The sequence below is a fragment of the Lepidochelys kempii genome, chromosome 10 (genome assembly GCF_965140285.1).
Source record: "Lepidochelys kempii isolate rLepKem1 chromosome 10, rLepKem1.hap1, whole genome shotgun sequence".
NCBI classification, from domain to species: domain Eukaryota; kingdom Metazoa; phylum Chordata; order Testudines; family Cheloniidae; genus Lepidochelys; species Lepidochelys kempii.
The window spans coordinates 46499468-46518235 of NC_136389.1; the positions used below are offsets into that span (position 1 = coordinate 46499468).

General features: G+C 50.9%; 1 protein-coding gene across 1 annotated transcript in view; it reads left to right on the top strand.

Annotated features, from left to right (window-relative positions):
- The window catches only part of ALPK3 (alpha kinase 3), an 88696-nt gene that overhangs the window by 54707 nt on the left and 15221 nt on the right, over positions 1 to 18768 (top strand). Inside the window, exons 4-5 of the mRNA XM_073363255.2 lie at positions 1049 to 2468; positions 15709 to 17695. Coding sequence (XP_073219356.2) covers positions 1049 to 2468; positions 15709 to 17695 — 3407 coding nt within the window. The remainder of the gene's footprint in view (positions 1 to 1048; positions 2469 to 15708; positions 17696 to 18768) is intronic.

Genomic DNA, 18768 nt, shown 5'->3' on the forward strand with positions numbered 1-18768 from the left:
ACTTTCCCGCAGCGAGATTCATAAATGGGTTTGTCCTGCTAAGCCCCACTTGTTACAACCAGTCAAGGTAGGTTTCAAACAACTACTGGGCATAGGCATGTGAGGTGAGGTGGAGTTGGGGGAGTGATCTCATTAGACTGGTTTCCTGTGGCAAAAGGGAAAGCTGGAGAAGGAAATTCAAGGAGCACGTCAGAGCCTGAGAGAAGAATCCTGCATGGGGATTCACTTGATCAGGGTGGAATCAATGGAGTTCTTGGTGCCATCCGTTCCTTCTTCACCACAGTCCTCTCCAGTTTAGGCCAATGCCAATATTTCAGCTTATGCCTCCTGCATGTGGAAACTGAGGATCATATTGTGGCTGCCTTGCATATGTTAGGGAGTCTCTTGCCAAGGCACCTGCTCCAGGAGCAGCCATCCATCCTCTTGTTGCTAGTGCTCTGGGAGCACTGGGTGTGGGGAAAGCAGGCTGGCACTGATTGTAGTGCTCCAGACCCAGCTGGGCATCTGAGCAACTATGGCTTCACCCCTGTGCATTCGCCTGTGTCTGTGGCACAAGAAGGGGGAGTGCATGGCTGCACCACTGGAGCTGGTGAATCTCACTGCCTCTTAGTACCCTTGCTTTGGCAGCACCCTTCAGTCAGCTGTGGCTAAGAGCTATAGGGAATTCCTCATCTGGCCAGGAAAGCTCAAAGTTTGAGCATAACTCAGTCAAACAGTCACCACTTCTGAGTATGGATTTTTCTTAGTCTTTTTACCTTGACAAATTCATGGCAGTTTCACAAACACTTGGGTTTCAGTTAGACTCTACCTGATGTGAGCCCTTTAGTATTTGTGACGTCATACGGTGAACAGACTTGAAAATAATGGTGATACCAAAATATCCCCCGTTTCCTGAATGTTGTACCAGGTGGCTACTCTTTGACCAGCTGTAAAAAGGACTCTTCTTCTGAACTGTTCTCACTGACGTGTGTGTGGGTGTGTTCACGCGTGTCTGGAAAGTGCCTTGAGAGGGACAGGTGTGTCTCACTATGTTGTTTTTGGTCACCAGATGCAGAGAGGATGATGCGGCCATTTACCAGGCCTCTGCTAGGAATACCAAAGGCATCGTGTCCTGTTCCGGTGTCCTGGAAGTGGGAACCATGACGGAGTATAAAATACATCAGAGGTGGTTTGCCAAACTCAAGCGAAAGGCAGAAGCCAAGTTGCATGAAATAGAGCAGAGCCGAAAACGAGGGAAAGAAAACATGGAGGTGGAGAAGCTGAGGAGGACAAGCCCTGAGAGATTCCAGCGAAAGCGCCGGCTGACTGGGGATCTGAATCTGCGTTCAGGTGCCTCTCTATGGGAGAAGGAAGATGTAGCAAAGGTGCATGTTGGGGATCCTAAGTCAAGATTATGGGAAGATGTTGCTGAGCCCAAGGAGCCGTCCTTAAATGCAACTGCTGGATATTCAAACAACTTCCTAACAAGGCCTCTGGATGCAGAGGTGACCACCAATGGAGACTCCTCTATAGAAAGCGGGGAGGAAAATGGAAATAGCTTTTTCACATACATCTATGAGACGGTGGAGGAAATAACTACCAAGCCCATCACCAGAGAGTCCTTTGCTAAAAAGAAGAAAAAGAAAGGGGAAGAGCCTGCTGCCCTGTTGGCAGCAAAACAGGAAGTTTCAAGTCAAGAAAATGGGCTGAGAGAGAGCCAAAATCTCTCTCAAAGTCAAAGAAATGCCCCTTCCGTCGCCCTGCTGGGGAGCATGCAATCAGTAGCGGCAATGAGCCAGGTGGTGGGAGATGTTCCAGAAGTCAAAGAACTTGGAACACCCAGCAGTCAGGAGGATGCTGAAACTGGCAAACCTCAGCGATGCTCCCCGCCTTTCAGGGGTGACACTTACTTCTCCTTGACAGAGATGTATCTTGAGAGTGGAGCAAAACATGTAATGGAAGAGAAGATGCCACAAGCCCCAGAAGAAGCCGAGAATGGGGCTCAGCTGCAGTTTCCGGCTGTGAGCATTAACAGGCAAAGAGATACTCCTCCACCAGCATCTGAGATGTTCCTGGTAGAGGCTGTAGCAGGAGAGGAGCAGAAAGGCCAATCTGTGGAACAGGAACTGGAGGAGAATGAGGCCATAGATACAAAGGTAACCAAAAAGGAAAGTGAACCGCCTGGGGATTTGAATAAGAAGAGAGTTGAGCCTCCTAGCAGGACCCTGGAGCCAAGGTCTGCAATGCAGCACCCCCTCCTGATGGAAAATGCATCAGGGACTTCTTGCATCTCCTCGGGCAAAAACATCCAAGAAACAGACTTGCTGGACTCTGTACAAGTGAACACCGAGCAGCCCCTTCGGCATACTACCCCATCTGTGAATCAAGTGGCCCCGTGTCTGGATTTGTCCCAGCTGAGACAGGAGGCAGGAGGAATCTTGCTTCAGGGCTCCTTGGAAGAACAGGTGGTCTTCAAAGTGCCGTGTGAGGTAATGTAAGTTCTATTTTTTTTTTTTTTGGGAGGGTGACCTCAGGCAAATGTTTCCAGATCAGCTAAGCAGTGAGCACAGATCACTCTTAGCTATAAATGGCAACTGAGAATGCTGAATGTGTATGACAAACAGAGAGCATGATGACATCTGTTCAGCTTAGCAATGAGCCTTGGCTTCTAAGTGGCACAGTTAGTAAGTCATTATGTAAACGAAAAACAGACATGCCAGGTAGGCTTTGTGAACTTCACTGGGCAGCGGGTGGAATTTTGTTTATGGTAAAACATACATACAGTAGATATGGCCATTTGTTGGCTCCATCTGCCCTGCTGGAACAGTGCTGTTGAAGAGTCGTTGTGCTGGCTGCTGAGTCGGAGCACTGCATCTGTTCCTGACTGTCACCAGTTCCTTTCAGTCCGTGTCTATTTTTGTCACTTAATCTGAAGTGTTTTCCATGAAATGCAGTATTGGGCTGGAGGTTACGTGTTCCCTTATTAACATGTTTTACGGCCCAACATCCTGTGATCCTGATTTCAGGGCACGGTTGGGATTTTACATCTGAACAATGACATCAATGTGCCGGGGGGTCATTACAGTTCAGATCTAGATGAATAAAGAGACCAAGTTGAGGCCCCACTGCCAGGAGAATAGAGAGTGGCAGGTGCATGTGGATTCAGTCTCCTGCTCCAGTTCCCCCAGAAGGTTGGAAAAAGCCCAAACTTCCCACCTGTATACCATTGTGATGGCCTGGGCCAGCTAGCTGTGACCCGCTTCTGCTCTCTGAAACCATTTCTTATACACTGTTACTACACCAGCAAAGAGGAGTACCGTATTTCTGAGGGGAGGTTACTCCTGCCTGGGCATAGCCAAATGAACAGAGCATAGCATAGCTGTCACTCACACCACATACTTGGCAGGTAATGCAATACATCCACTGACTGTAATGGGAAGTTGAAACTGCCAGGTGTTCCAGCATTTCCCAAGGCTGGCACCTGCCTTCCTCTTCTAGATTTCCTTGCAGATGTGCAGCTGTAGCCGGAAGCACAGCCTTGTAATGTTAAGGAACCGGTCAAGATCCATTTCTGGACACAAGCTTTACCAAAAAAACCCCCAAAATGGTTACTCACCTTCTCGTAACTGTTGTTCTTTGAGATGTGTTGTTCATGTCCATTCCAATCAGGTGCATGCGTGCGTGCACAGCAGCTGGAAGATTTTTCCCATAGCAGCATCCATCAGGTCAGTCTGGGCGCCCCCTGGAGTGGTGCCATCATGGCGCTCAATATAGGGCTCTACCGACCCACCACCCCCTCAGTTCCTTCTTGCCAGCTACTCCGACAGAGGAGTAGGAGGGTGGGTATTGGAATGGACATGAACAACACATCTCGAAGAACAACAATTATGAGGAGGTGAGTAACCATTTTTTCTTCTTCAAGTGTTTGTTCATGTCAATTCCGATCAGGTGACTCCCAAGCCTAAGTTCAGGAGGTGGGGTCGGAGTTCTCCACTGACTGGAGCACCATTCTACCGAAGGCTGCATTGTCTCTGGCCTGCTGGTAATCACATAATGTGTGGTGAAAGTATGTATGGAGGACCACGTTGCCACTCTGCATATTTCCTGGGTCGGGACTTGCACCAGGAATGCTGCTGAAGAAGCTTGTGCCCTGCTGGAGTGCGCAATGAGCAGAGGGGCAGGCACCTCTGCCAGGTTATAGCATTCACGGATGCAGGATGTGATCCAGGAGGAAATTTGTTGGGAGGAGACTGGAAGACCCTTCATCCTGTCTGCCATGGCCAAAACAGTTTCATTCTTTCAGTGTAAAAGGCTAGTGCTCTGCGAACGTCCAATGAGTGAAGCCTCTGCTCTCTGCCGCTCGAGTGTGGCTTAGGATAGAACACTGGGAGGAAGATGTCCTGGTTGATGTGAAACTGGGAGACAACCTTTGGGAGAAAAGCGGGATGTGGCCTGAGCTGGACCTTGTCCTTATAGAACACGGTGTAAGGTGGCTCTGATGTTAGGGCCTTGATCTCAGTCACCCTCCTGGCTGAGGTGATTGCTACCAGAAACTCCACCTTGTATGACAGGTAGAGCAGCGAACAAGTTGCCAGCAGTTCAAAGGGTGAACCCATCAATTTGAAAAGGACCAGATCGAGGTCCCAGGTTAGGGCCGGTTGCCAGATGTACGGATATAGCCTCTCGAGACCTTTCAGGAAATGGCTGACCATAGGGTTGGCAAACACTGACCGGCCCTCTGAGCCTGGATGGAAGGCAGAGATGGTGGCCAAGTGAACCCTTATTGATGACATGGACAGTCACTGCTGCTTGGGATTGAGAAGGCAGTCCAGTATGGTTGGTATAGGGGCAAGTGTCGGGAATGAGTGATGCTGCGCTGATGTCTCTAAGGTGCCACAAGTACTCCTTTTCTTTTTGCGAATACAGACTAACACGGCTGCTACTCTGAGACCAGATTGAGAATCTTTTCCACTTGTCAAGGTAGGTAGCCTTGGTGGAGGGTTTCCTACTGCCCAGGAAGACTTTTCTAACCGGGTCTGAGCAGGAGAACTCTGTGGGGTTCAGCCACGGAGCTTCCACACTGTGAGGTGCAACAACTCGAGATTTGGGTGCTGGAGACAGCCGTGATACTGAGTTATTAAGTCCAGGAGGAATAGCAAGGTAACTGGGGCTTCCACAGATATTTCCAGGAAAGATGTGTACCAGTGTCGGCGGGGCCAGGCTGGAGCTATCAGTATCACTGAAGCTTCTTTCCTGCGTATCTTGAGGAGCACCTTGTGAACGAGAGGGAAGGACAGGAATGTGTAGAGGAGACGGCCTCCCCATGGGAGGAGGAATGCGTCTGCAATGGAGCCTGGGCTGTGATTCAGGAAGGAGCAAAACTGCTGGCAGTTCCTGTTGCGTCAAGTGTCGAACAGGTCCATCTGGGGAAAACCCCACCGTTGGAAGATGGAGTTCATGATGTCCAGGTGTAGGGACCGCTCATGGCCATGAAAAGACCTGCCGAGATGGTCCGCCAATTCATTCTTGCTCCCGGGAGGTACGATGCTTGCAGGTGTATTGAATGAGTTACACAAAAGTCCCACAGCATGAGGGCTTCCTGGCACAGGGGAGAGGAGCATGCACCCCCGTTTGTTGATATAGAACATCACTGTGGTGTTGTCTGTCATGACTGATACACATCTCCCTGTCAAGTGGGCTCAGAAAGTCTGGCATATCAGATGCAAGTCTGGCATAGCAGATGCACCACTCTCAGCTCTCTGACATTGATTTGGAGAGCAAGTTCCGCCTGAGACCGGAGGCTTTGTGTCCTGAGGTCTCCCAGATCTGCTCCCCAGCCCAAGGCTGACCTGTCTGTCACTAGTGAGAGGGATGGCTGAGGACCGGTGAAGGGGATCCCTGCACACAGTACCTGCAGGTCAAGCCACCACTGGAGGGAGTTGAGGACCAGGCGAGGCAGAGTGACAACCCTTTCCAAACTATCCCGAGCTGGCCAATACACTGAGGCTAGCCACGATTGGAGAGGCTGGAATCTGAGCCTGGCATGTTGCGCCACATAGGTACAAGAGGCCATGTGTCCTGGAAGTTTCAGGCAATTCCTTGCTGTGGTAGTGGGAAACTTTTTAAGACTTTGAATGATGTTGCCCAGGGCCCAAAACCTCATTTCTAGGAGGTATGCCCTGGCCTGTGTCGAGTCCAGCACCACCCCTGTGAACTCTATCTGCTGAACTGAAGACAGAGTTTATTTCCCCATGTTCAAGTTAAGGCCCAGTTCATCGAACATCATTCTTATGAAGTTGACTTGTGCCTCCACTTGAGCCCTGGAGCAGCCCTTGATTAGCCAGTCGTCAAGGTACGGGAACACCTGTACCTGACGCATGCATAGGAACGCGGCCACAACTGCCATGCACTTGGTAAACACAAGAGACGCTGCTGACAGGCCAAACGGGAGGACTGTGAACTGGTAGTGTTTGTTGCTCACCACAAACCTGAGGTACCTTCTGTGGGACAGTGTAATGGTTATATGAAAATATGCATCCTTCAAGTCTAGGGCGGCATGCCAGTCCCCTAGATCCAAGGAAGGGATGATGGAAGCCAAAGAGACCATGCGGAACTTCAGCTTCCTCATGAACTTGTTGAGCTCCCATAGGTCTAGGATGGGTCTGAGCCTGCCTTTGGCTTTCAGTATCCGGAAATACCAGGAATAGAAACCATTGCCCTTCTGCTCCAGAGGAACCTCTTCCACTGCCCCTAGCGATAGGAGTGAATGAACCTTCTGTATGAGGATTTGCTTGTGAGAAGGGTCCCTGAAGAGGGTCGGGGAAGGCGGATGGAAGGGTGGACGGCAGAGAATTGGAGAGAGTATCCCCTCTCTACCATGCAGAGCACCCAGCGGTCTGATGTGATACGGACCCACGCAGGGTAGAAAGGGCATAGTCACGACCAGAAGGTAAGGCAAGTTGGATCCAGTCCAAGTGCTGGTGTGCCATCCTATTTTGCACCTTCAAAAGGCCTGCTTCTGGCCAGATGAAGGTTTGGACGGACTAGAGCCCTGGCCTGAGGACAGGTGTGGCCTCTTCCTGCCGCTCCTGTTTCTCCTCCGTGAGCCATCCTGCCAGTTCTGCTGTTGGTAGAACCACGGAGGAGGTTGTGGCCTAAAAGCCTCCACTGTGTGGCGGGGATATGGAAGCCCAGTGATTTGTGAGTCTTTTAGGCTACGTAGTCTTTTATCTGTCTTTTCAGAAAATAGAGTCACGCCCTCAAAGGGGAGATCCTGAATGGTCTGCTGGACCTCGTATGGCAGACTTGATGCCTGCAGACCCTTCTCATGGCAATCCCAGTAGACATCACTCGAGTGGCCGCATCAGCCCCACCCAGAGCGGCCTGCAACGAAACTCAGGAAATGAGCTTGCCCTCCTCCACCAGGGCCGAGAATTCGGCATGGGAGTCCTGTGACAGCAGCTCTATGAACTTTGCCGTTGCCCCGCATGTATTGTAGCAATACCTGCTGACAATGGCCTGCTGATTAGAAATGCGGAGCTGCAAGCCGCCAGTGGAGTAGACCTTTCTCCTAAAAAGGTCGAGTCATTTCACCTCCCGATTCTTTGGGAAGGGGCCTTGGTAGGTGCTCACATTGGTTAGCAGTATCCATGATCAAGGAGTTTGGTGGAGGACAGGTATACAAGTGCTTGTAGCCCCTGGACAGCACAAAATAGCATCTTTCATTGTGCTTAGCCATAGGAGGCAACAAAGCTGGGGTCTGCCACACGGTTTTGGTGGTGTTGGCAATAGTCTTTATGGGGGTAGGGCAATATGAGCAGGTCCGGAGGGGGCAAGGATATCCACCGTTGGATCTGCATCCTCCACTACCTCCTCCACCTGAATGCCTAGGCCCTGGGCAACCCTCCTCAGCAATTGCTGTAGGACCCTGTTGTCCTCCAGGGCTGGGGCTATCAAAGTGCCTGCCAGTGCTTCATCTGGAGAGGAAGAGGAAGAGACCCCTCAAGGAGTGGCTATTCTCTTCCCTCCACACCCAAGGAGTCCTGCAGTGCTTGGGGATCCTGGGCTGAAGCCGATGCGAACGGTGCTGTGGCCCTCGGTGCCAGAGCTGTATACGTCAGTGCCGAGGCTCCCGGTGCTGAAGTTGTTGAAGCTGTCAGTGCTGAGGAGTCGGCGCTGAAACTGCTGGGGCTGGCCTAGACGATGGGTTGGAGTTGGGATGGTGACGTCAGGGAACAATGGAGCTACCCCTGATTCTGCTAATGCCGACGGTGCCGGTGGCGGTACAAAAGTAGCCGAGGCCACTGCCGCTGCCCTGGAATGCAACCCTTGGCCTTGGTGAAGGGCCCAGGGAGTCCAAAAGGGCCACTGTGCCGCGTAAGGCTGCCGGTCTCGTGATGACCTGGACCGTTTACTTCTGCTCCTATGAGATCGATAGGAGTCTGACTCAGAGGTCTCCAAAAAGGAGGACCATGGAGGAGCGGTATTTCAAGGCACAGAGGGGCCGCCTTGCAGGCTCGGGGACCGATGAGGGTGTTGACCCTGTTCTGGTGCCGGGGAGCAGTGCACCAGGGATGAAGACCACCAGGCTTCCCCTTGACGGTGCCGGGGAGCGACTGGTGCTGACGACCTCTCCTGTCTAGGCGGGGAGAATGGTGCCGTAAGCTGGAGCAGGTCCCGTGCTGCCTCAAACACCTCTGGGGTCGACAGGAGGTGTAGTTGTCAGCTCGGCCTCAGCGAGCGAGAAGGGTTCAGACTCGACCGCCCTTCCACGGGGGCAGGAGTCGATGCGACCGTCTGTGGCAGCAAGGCTGAAGTAGTGTGGCCCTACTCAGGTCTCACAATGGCTGGCTCCTTGGGTCTAGCTGGGGTGGGGAGAATGACCCCTCTCTGGCCTCATCTTCTTCTGTGGCACTGGCGATTGAGACCGGTGCCTGCCTGCGGCATGTGAGCTGCGAGTGGAGCCATGACGATGCTGAGAGTCCTTGTTATTACTTGGCACCAATCCCCGTGCCGACGGTGCTGGGGCACTGCGTACCGAGGAGGAGGTACTCGGCACCGGGGTCGCATTGGGGCTGGAGTGCCTCTTCCATTGGAAGGATCTTCAGGCGCTGATTTCTATCTTTCAGTATCCTGGTGAGAAACCTCCTGCAGATCCTACAGCGATCCTTTTGATGGCTTTCCCCCCAAACACTTCAGACACGAAGTGTGAGGATTGCTTCTGGGCATACACTTGCTGCAGACCTCACAGGCTTTGAAGCCAGGAGACCGCGGCATGCCCTAGTGCCGGAATAGCACTGGAGGGGAAGCCCCTCCAAAGGAAACTTAAGAACTAAATAAAGGACTTACTAACTACTTAACGCTATGGAACTAATGAGAACTATATACAGACTGCCAAATGGGCTTGTCACGACAAGAGCAAGGGGAAGTTCCTGCTAACCGTCACTGGTGGTAAGAAGGAACTGATGGGGGTAGCGGCTCGGTAGGGGCCTATATTGAGCGCCATGATGATGCCACTCCAGGGGGTGCCCAGACCAACCCGACTGCTGCTGATAGGGGAAAAATCTTCAGGCTGCCGTGCACGTACACGCATGCACATACCTGATTGGAATTGTCATGAACAAGCACTCGAAGAAGAATTGAGGTTCTGTATCCTGGAGTCATCTGCAGTTATCCCAGTACAGTCCCCTGGACCCTTCTTTAAGCTGACTGCACAGCCCCCATGGGCCATATCACTTCTCTTACCATCAAACTGCTGCATTAATCCCTGTCGTGCCACAAAAATCCGCAGCAACACTGCTCTTGAGCTTTGCCGCCTGCCACTTGGCTTTGTGCTGCTTGCTCCCGAGCAGGAGGGTTTCTGGCACCAGTCATGTGCTGCCATCCTTAGGGCTCTGTCTACACTGGAAAACGCATCCTCTTAGAAAACATGCTCCTGTCATGGGGCAGGACTCACCCCTGCGGCACCTCCTGCTGGTCTCTCAGGGAATTAGCTCTTCCAGCCTCCAGAGCACCCTCTGCAGGCTGGTGTCTTGCTGCCGCTGGCCCCCGTGTCCCTCCCGGACCCTGCTCCACCTTAGGTGCCCAGGTACACTCCCCAGCAGCCAGGCTCTTCTCCCTCTAAAGGCAGAGAGACTCTGCTCCTGGCCCACTGCCCTCTCATAAGGGCCAGCTGACCCTGATTGCGGCGTGGCCACAGCTGAGCCTGCTTCTCCCAATCAGCCTGGGAACTGCTTGCTCCCAGCCACAGCCCTCTCCTGGGCTGTTTTAAGCCCTTTAAGGCTGGAGCGGGTGACCACCCCACTACAGCTCCCTAACGAACAAGTGGATAAATGCCGTCTCGCACCTAGTGTAGACAAAGATGGTCGTGTCTGAAACATTAGCTGGTCATAGTTAACACTATTGGAGCTATGCCTAGCAAAGACATTTCTAAAGGTGTTAAACTTGTCTACACTGGGTACTAGGTTGTGGTTAGAATGTGTTAATTGACTGTCATGAGTTTTAAAACAAAAAAATCTTTCCCTTGGTCTGGACAGGGCCATCTCAAATAGATTCCCTCTGAGCAGAGGTTGGCTGTAGTGGGAAAACTGGAGACAAAGCCTGATCTACTTCTGACCCAAAGATCAGAGGAGAAGTTGGTTCTGATTTAACTACTACTTCATTCTGCCCATGGTGTAAATGCCGTAAAATAGGAAGTGCTCTTGCTATGGTACAGATAACAGACATTAATTATATTTGCTGTGGAGCATCTTTACAAAATCCTATGACAACCTTCAGTTTTCTAATCAGCTGAAGTTAAATGGAATTTGTGCTCCATCACCTGACCTCACAGTGTGGGTCTAATAAGGTGTCCACAGTACAAGGTCTTGACTTGACATTGTCATGCTGTGGTGAAATGAGTAAGCTCTGGGAGGATGGTGTACATTGAAGCTCATCCACGGCAACTCTTTTCTGTGAGATGTTGCAAATTCTATGAGGTTTGCCAGATCTTCTCCCTCTAGACCAACCCATGGGATGATCTCCTCCTCTCTCATGGATTACATCTACTGCTACACCCTGACTGTCCCTGTCTGTACTGTCCTGCATGTCTGCCTGTCTCAAGGAACTCTCCTCTGGGGTGTCTGCTGCCAGCACGTCAAACTGAGCTCCTCTTCACTCATCCAAACCCCTCCATCACTCTGTAACTTCACCATCTTCTGGGTCACCCCAGCTTGCAATTTGGGGTCACATGTGTTGTCTCCTCCCTCATCCACGCCTTTGCCAAGCCTGCCAGTTCTTCCTCTGTTACGTGACCATGACTGACTCATTCCTCTCCAGCCCCATCTCCAGTAGTCCAAGCTGAGGCCATCTCTCTCACCTCAAAGATTGTGTCCATTGTAATAAGAGTCCGACTGAGAGGAGCTGAAAAGAGACTGTACTTCATTGCCTTGTCCCCGTCACATGATCGGGTTGGGTTGACAAGGTTAGTATCCTGTCCCATGATAGGGTTTGTATCCATTGTCTCCAGGGGTCACAGTTACATCTCTCCATCCCACCCCATTTTTCTTTTGTTCAAAGAAGAATAAAACACACAAGCTAAAAATAACCACAGACTAATGAATAGCTACGAGCTAACCTAGTGACTGCATCCGAGCCTCCAGGGCTTCCTTCTGCAGGGGGATGCTTAGGTGATTTCACCACATGAATCCTGTATTTGCTGTTCCTCAAGTTCTTCACTGTCAGTTCTGGTGTGCTGAAAGAAGTAGAATGCCCCACTGTCCATCATATCAAGAAACAGAGCCGGTGTCCTCCTGGGTTTTGCTTAGCGGTGTTGTGTTGTGCCTACAGGGCAGCCGTGATGGAGATAGTTTAGATGTTACCTGGTCACATTGCCAGGCGTTTGCTCTTTGGAATCTGAACGTTCTCTATCATTTTGCGATGGGGGTACCTGTCTGCCATTCTTGTTGTAACATTTCTTCTCTTCTAGTTTCCGTGCTCCTCTTTTTTGACTGTTTATGGCCATGGCTGCACTTGGAGCTGGGGGTATGATTCCCAGCTGGAGGAAACATGCCGGCACTAGCTCTCATCAGGCTGGCACACTAAAAATAGCATATAGCTGCAGCAGCACGAGCAGTGGGAGCGGCTCTCCCTGAGTGTGTGCCCGTCACAGCCCAGCCCAGCGGAAGAGACTTTCAAAGCAGTTGGAGCTGTGGTGTAGCCTGCACCCTGGCAGCCAGAACTGCTTTGGCTAACCACAGCCGCACACCCATCAGTCTTCTTGATTGCCAACTTACATGTGACACTGAGACCTGCTCTTCCCTATGTGGATACACAAGTGGAGGAGTGATTATATACTGTCCATCCCTCATTCTCTCCCATTCTACACAGCTCATGCTGTTACAAAGTTTGTTGCTGTATGCTGTCACCTTTCCTGCTACTTCTTCCCTTTTGGAATTTGAGAACACTCCTGTGGCAATTCCAGAAAAGACAATATTGGGAAATCCTGTTCTGTATTATGAACCTCTTTTGAGGCAGGTCAGAGTGTCTTTGGTGATGCCTTGGAAACAGTAGCAAGTACCCCATGGCCAGTGGAGGTGAACTGGCTACACCGATTGCCCATTGAACTGTGTGAATCAGAGTCCTGCTGTACCATTCCACTGGACATGGATGTAGGGGCAGAGTTGAGGTTGTGTGGGAAATGTCACCTTAGCTCTTTGTTTCCTGGTTCTCCAACATTTGTGTTTTTCTTGCTGGTGTTAGCTAACACTCTTGTAAAGTGAGGGCATGAGGGACCTTAGCTCTGCATTCCCTGGGGTTCTAACCTTCGAAACTCAACACTCCTTTTCCGGGAGAGCTGGAGGACATGGGGTAGGGTGAGTGCCTGCAACTGGCCTTCTATGGTAGCAAAGTGTTTGTGGGTTAATATGACTGCTGGAGAGGCCAGTTCTCTCTGATCCTTTTTGCAGGAAATGCTTTATTAACAGCTTCCTAGGGATTTTCTGATTTCAGCTCCCCCTCTCTTTGGGGAAGCCCAGGAGTGAGTGTATTGGAGGTTCTTGGGCACTCGGAACAGTCCCCTGCAGGGCAGATGATTTGCCAGCGGAGACTCAGGGAAACAGCTCTTTGCACTTCTGTTCAGCTAATGGAGAGTATAAGGGCCTCCTCTCTGCCTGCAGTCAGATTCCACATGAGCAGTTTATCAGGTTTTTCAAGAGGTTTCAGCACTCAGAATCACATGGTCTCTGCATCACCAAGGCTGAAGTGGAGGCTGTTTGTCACTTGACTATATTAGGTGATATGGAGCAGTGGCGGGCTCCGTGAGAGTCTTGCTTTGCGTGGGGGAGGGGGAACTTGTACTCTGAGCCGTGACCTTCTTCCCTCAAGAATACATGGCTGTGGATGCGAAACCCCGCTGCTAATGTGGCACTGAGAGGGAGAGGTAATCGCTGAGGATCTCATGGCCACATGGCGCATCGGCAGTGATGCTGCCGTGACCCCGAACTTCATCTTGCCCAAATGGAAGGACCGGGGTTGGCACCTGCCCCACGGGGAAGAGGGGAGGATGCCAGGTAGTGTACATTGGAGGGAATGATTTGAATGACTCCTACACCTTACAGAGTTCTGAACAAATTGTTAACTCAGGAAAAAGCTCTGGGCATCGTTGCAGACAGCTCAGTTAAACCTCTACTCCATGCGCAGCTTCAGAAAAGCAAACTGAATGTTAGGCTGCGTAAAGAATGGGATGGTGAACGATACAGGGAATAGACTAATGCCTTTATGTGAATCAATGGAGTAGCCTCATCTGGATTCTGTGGGCAGCACTGGCCATCCATCTCTAGAAAGATATTGCAGAACTAGAGGGGTTCAGAGAAGGGTGACAAGAATGATTAGGGGCTAGAAAAATTCTCATACAAAGAAAGAGAAAAGACTGGGATTGTTACCTTGGAGAGGAGATAGTTAAGAGGGGACATGATAAAAGTATATAAAATAATGACTGGCCTAGGGAAGGTAGATCGGAAACTTCTTCAGTTCTCCCTGTCTCATAACACAAGAATAAGACAGAAGAGATTGGAAGCTGGCAAAGTCAATACTGATAAAAGGAAATATTTGTTTACACAACATGTAATTAGACTATGTAACTCATTGGCAACAGGACGTCAGAGTGGTCAAGAATTTAGCAAGATTCAGAGGGAGACTGGGTGTTTATATGGATATCAGGAATATCTAGTTATAATAGTTGATGTTTAAAAAAGTTTTGGGAAGGAGATAAAACCACCTGCTTCAGTCTTTAAACTGATCTCTCACTATTAGGGGTTAGGATGAGACCTTCACAAGGGGGCACATTATCCCATATTTGCCAGGTGAGAGGTGTCCTGCAGCTTCCTAAGGAGCATCTGGCGCTGATCATTGTTGGAGACTGACGCTGGGTTAGAAGAACCTCTGCTCTGATCTGTTCTGGCATCCCCATGCCCTTTTCACATGAATGTTACGAATTGCTAAGGGAGAGATGGGAGAGAGTGATTCTCCCATTGTTTCATCTTGGCATCTACATTTTGGGATTTGCAGTCAGCAATAACATATCACACTTTCTGGGAAATGGGCTTCTCCAGGCTTATGTACTTTGTGCGTGCCATTTCTTGACGTGTTACAATTGCGTAACATAAAGGGTAAGTTCTGGCATGAAGACTCCAGTCAGTGACTCCGCTCCTCCAGCCCACGGAGCACTCTGCAATAAGAGTAAAGCTCATTGGTGTAGGAGACAACTTCCTCAACGGCTGGTCCGAGACTGTGGAGTGAAGTCCCCATCAGAAACCTCCCCACCTTCGGCTCCAACTGCCAGGCACATTTCTTTGATCTTGCCTTCACTAACATAAGCACAAAGGAGCAAGGGCATTTAAAACAATAACATTAAAAAAATCCAACAAGACACTTAACTGCACACACATCTCGTCCTGAGGAGATGTTGTTTGTTCTCCCAACACATGACAGAAGCTTGTCACGTTGCTTAATGCACTGCTGGAAGGTGCTCCAATGCTATGGTGTTGAGCACTATCTGAGAACATGTAGAGAAGAGAATTGTGTTGTAGCCATGGTCTTTGCACGGCAGGAGCATAGTTACAAGTGAGGGCCTGATTTTTCAGAGGTGTTGAACCCCCACAGGTCCAACTGCAATCAGTGGAAGCATGGGGCACTCCGACTTTAAGGTCAGAAGGGACCATCTAGTCTGACCTCCTGCATATTGCAGGCCACAGAACTTCACCCACCCACTCCTGTAATAGACCCCCAACCTCTGGCTGAGTTAATGACATCCTCAAATCATGGTTTAAAGACTTAAAGTTACAGAGAATCCACCATTTACACTAGTTGAAACCTGCAAGTGATCTGTGCCCCACGCTGCAGAGGAAGGTGAAAAACCCCCAGGGTCTCCGCCTATCTGACCTAGGAGAAAATTCCTTCTCTACCCCAAATATGGTAGTCAGTTAGACCCTGAGAATGTGGGCAAGACCCACCAGCCAAACACCTGGGAAAAAATTCTCTGTAGTAACTCAGGGCCTCCCCATCTAGTGTCCCTCAACTCCTCTCATAATCAGGCCCTAACTGTTTGGTCCTATCCACAGAGGCAAGACCAGACCATGATCCAATATGGTATCCAGACCCTGTGCAGTGTAGCGTGTAGATGGGCCAAAGGTGCTAAGTTAATGCCAAGTGGATCCAGGCAGTAACATAATCATGGTTTTCCTTTTTACCTAGGTTCAGGAGGCAGCGAAGCAGGTGTTGTCCTCCACCAGCGACCTGAAACATCCAGCGTTGGAGCCAATGGAGGACCGTAATCTTCAAACCAGACAATTAAAGGAGCTCACAAGAGGGAAGCCCATCTGCATGGAGAGAGAGATGGAGCAGTCTGAACAGCCAGCCAGCCCCAGGCCGCGAGGAACAGGGATGCTGAAAATAAGCCAAGAGAGTTCCCAGAGGCCTCCTGCTGGTTCTTCTGGTCTCACACAGCCCAGCTGGGAGGAACATCCCCCTTGGAAAGAGGAGGGAGCAGGGCATTCCCTGAATTTCCCAGGCAAAGAGACCCAGCAAAGACCAACTCCTAGTAAGGAGAATGAGGAGCTAGCTACAGCTGGGTCAGCATTGAAGGAAGCAAGTCGTAAGCCTAGAGGCAAAGCCCTGTTTAAACCAGGTGCCTGCTGGAGTGGAATGGGGGAGGGTGAGAAGATTGTTCAGCCATTAACTGCAGAAACAGAGCCAGCTGGAAGCTGGTTAGGGGACAGCTTGTCCTGCACAGAGGTAGAGGAGAGCCCTGTGGAGCCCTCCCATGAGACCTCACAGCAAGCAGGCGGAGTGGTGGGTGGGATGTCTTGGGTGCCTAAACAGGCAGCTCCGGTCTCCACCCAAGTGAGTAAGGAAGTGCTGTGTCCCATTTCCATCACAGAGATCTCTGAGTCTATGGAAGCACCAGGCTCAGCTTCCTCTTTTCCAGTCAAAGAAGCCCCTGCTGATGAGAACCAATCGGCAGCCCAGCTGCCAGGTGGCGTGAAAAGAGAAATGGAGACTAGGAAAACAAATGAATCTGCACCAACGCTGGCTGCCATGCCTCACCACAAACGGTTTCCAGTCAGCTCCGCTGAGGAGGGCAGTGCCAAGCTGGCACCTGTGTCGCTGGCTCCTAAGAGTGGGGAGGAAAGTGAGCAGAGAGCTGTGACTCTAGGCAAGGAGCCAGCAGCTGCAGCTGAGAGAAGCAGCATGACCTCTACAGGTAGGTCTGAACTGAAAACGGAGGCACCACTCACTCCGCGGGCTGAAGAGAGAACTCCGGAGGGGGAGGTATCCCTGGAGCACAAAGTACAGCACAGAAACCTAGTGTCCTCCTTGAAGAATTATTTACTTCTGCTTTTAAAAATGTCCTCGTCCGAGCCAGATAAAAGTGCGGGCCCCACAAAGAAGGACGCTGAGACTGAAGAGGAGGGGAGGCAGCCTGCTGGGGAGGAGAAAGCACTGCCGGAAGTGGGCATTGCAGGGCTAAGCCCCAGCACATCAAGGAAAATCTTAGAAAGGGTGCAAAATAACCAGCTCTTCCAAAGTGCAGAGAGCTTGCATTTAAGCCCCAGAACATCTAGAAGGCTCACGGGAATGATTAACCAAGAGTTAGTTACCAGCAAAGAAGCTCTGGGTATCAGTCCTTTAGCATGTAGGACACTGCCAGCCAGGGAGGCATATGAACCAGAAGGGTCAGCCCTGCTGTCTGTCCCTTCTATTGTGGTGGGTAATGTGCCCCTGGACAGAACAGGCCAGGCAGACTATGGGCTTTCTGATCTGCATCTCGAAAGCAGCATGAAGGAGAACTCCAGCGACCTGGTTGCAGCATTACCTTGCGCCACACCAGAGGAGCTTGCCTCCGGGGCTCGACGCAAGATATACTTGCCTAAAAACAAGCAGGTTGAGGAGGTAGAGGCTGCAGCCACAGAGAGCCAAGTGCATCTGAAGAGGGACAGCCCCACGGTGCCTCCCCGACAGTCCAGGAAGAACCCAGCTCTATTACAAGCCCCTGTCCCAACTCTGTCTCCTCCCATGGACCGACACTCCCCAACCCTCCCCAGAAAGATGGCAACACTCGAAGTTCCCAAGGCATATGAGGAGCCCTCAGAGGAAAGCAGTCGGACCCCGGAAGGCCCTGAGGACACCAAGCAGGAAGGACAGGCAGGGGAGTCAAGGAAAACAAACAACCCATTTAAAGGTAAGAAAAGCATAAGAGACGAGGGCAGCATGGGATGCCCCCAGGCAGGAGAGACGCAGACACTCTCTCCCAGCCTGCATATTGGACACACTAACCCCCACCCCAGAGTTTGAGAGCCTGGGGGGATTGCTGTGGGAGTATGTAGGATGGCAGCACGCAGCAGTGACAAGTCCTTGCAGTAGCAGGGAGCCAAGAGGGCATCTGGGAATGGGTAACACGCAGAATGTGAAATCTCCACATGTTTCCAGACCTACCCATGCCTGTCCTTCCTTTGACATGGGTACAGGCCAGTCCGAGGGGCATCTCCTGCTCCCATTGAAGGCAGGTGAATTGAAAAGTCACCCCAGGGTAAAGAACCTGCCATTTCAGATACCGGTGCCCCTTCTCTCATCCCGGGTGGGGAAAGCTCCACCTCCTTTTCTGTGGAGTTTGGAAAGCAGAGCAGAATCCTGAGCAGGTCACATCCCCCAAACCTGTACAGTTACTGAGTAATTACCCGGAGGCCCCCATTTAGAGTATGCATCCTGAACACTGAGAGCAGGAGACACCCAAAGCCAGCAGTACTAGAGAGACAAGCTTTGCTGAGGCTTTCTCGGGTAAGGAGGAGCAGAGCCAGGATTAGGGTAAGGGCTGGGTCCCAAGGATCGGTAGAGCCCACAAAAGAGAATCCACTGTAGACCACATTGTAGCTCACTGTGAGGCTCCTGGAGTTAGAGCGACAATGCTGTGCTCACTTGAGTTACCAGAGATGGGACTTCCCCAATCTCTGTGTCATGAGGAATCTAAGTGTAACCCTTCTGCCAGGTGGAGCCAGCAGCAACAAGGGTTGGGGTCAGTCTCTCGAGGTTCCTTTTCAACAAAACAACACAAAACAGGCTCAAGCCCCCACCCAGTGACCTGGGACAATTACACACCACCCCCTGTCTGCCTCTAAGAGGAAATACCTCCCCTCTCATAAGCACAGAGTCTGAGTGTAGCAAAACCTTTGAATAAAAGGAGGGAATTAACTCAGCATTAATTTGGGAAAATACTGCAACTGGGGTTCATAAACATAAACCATAACAAAAAGACCC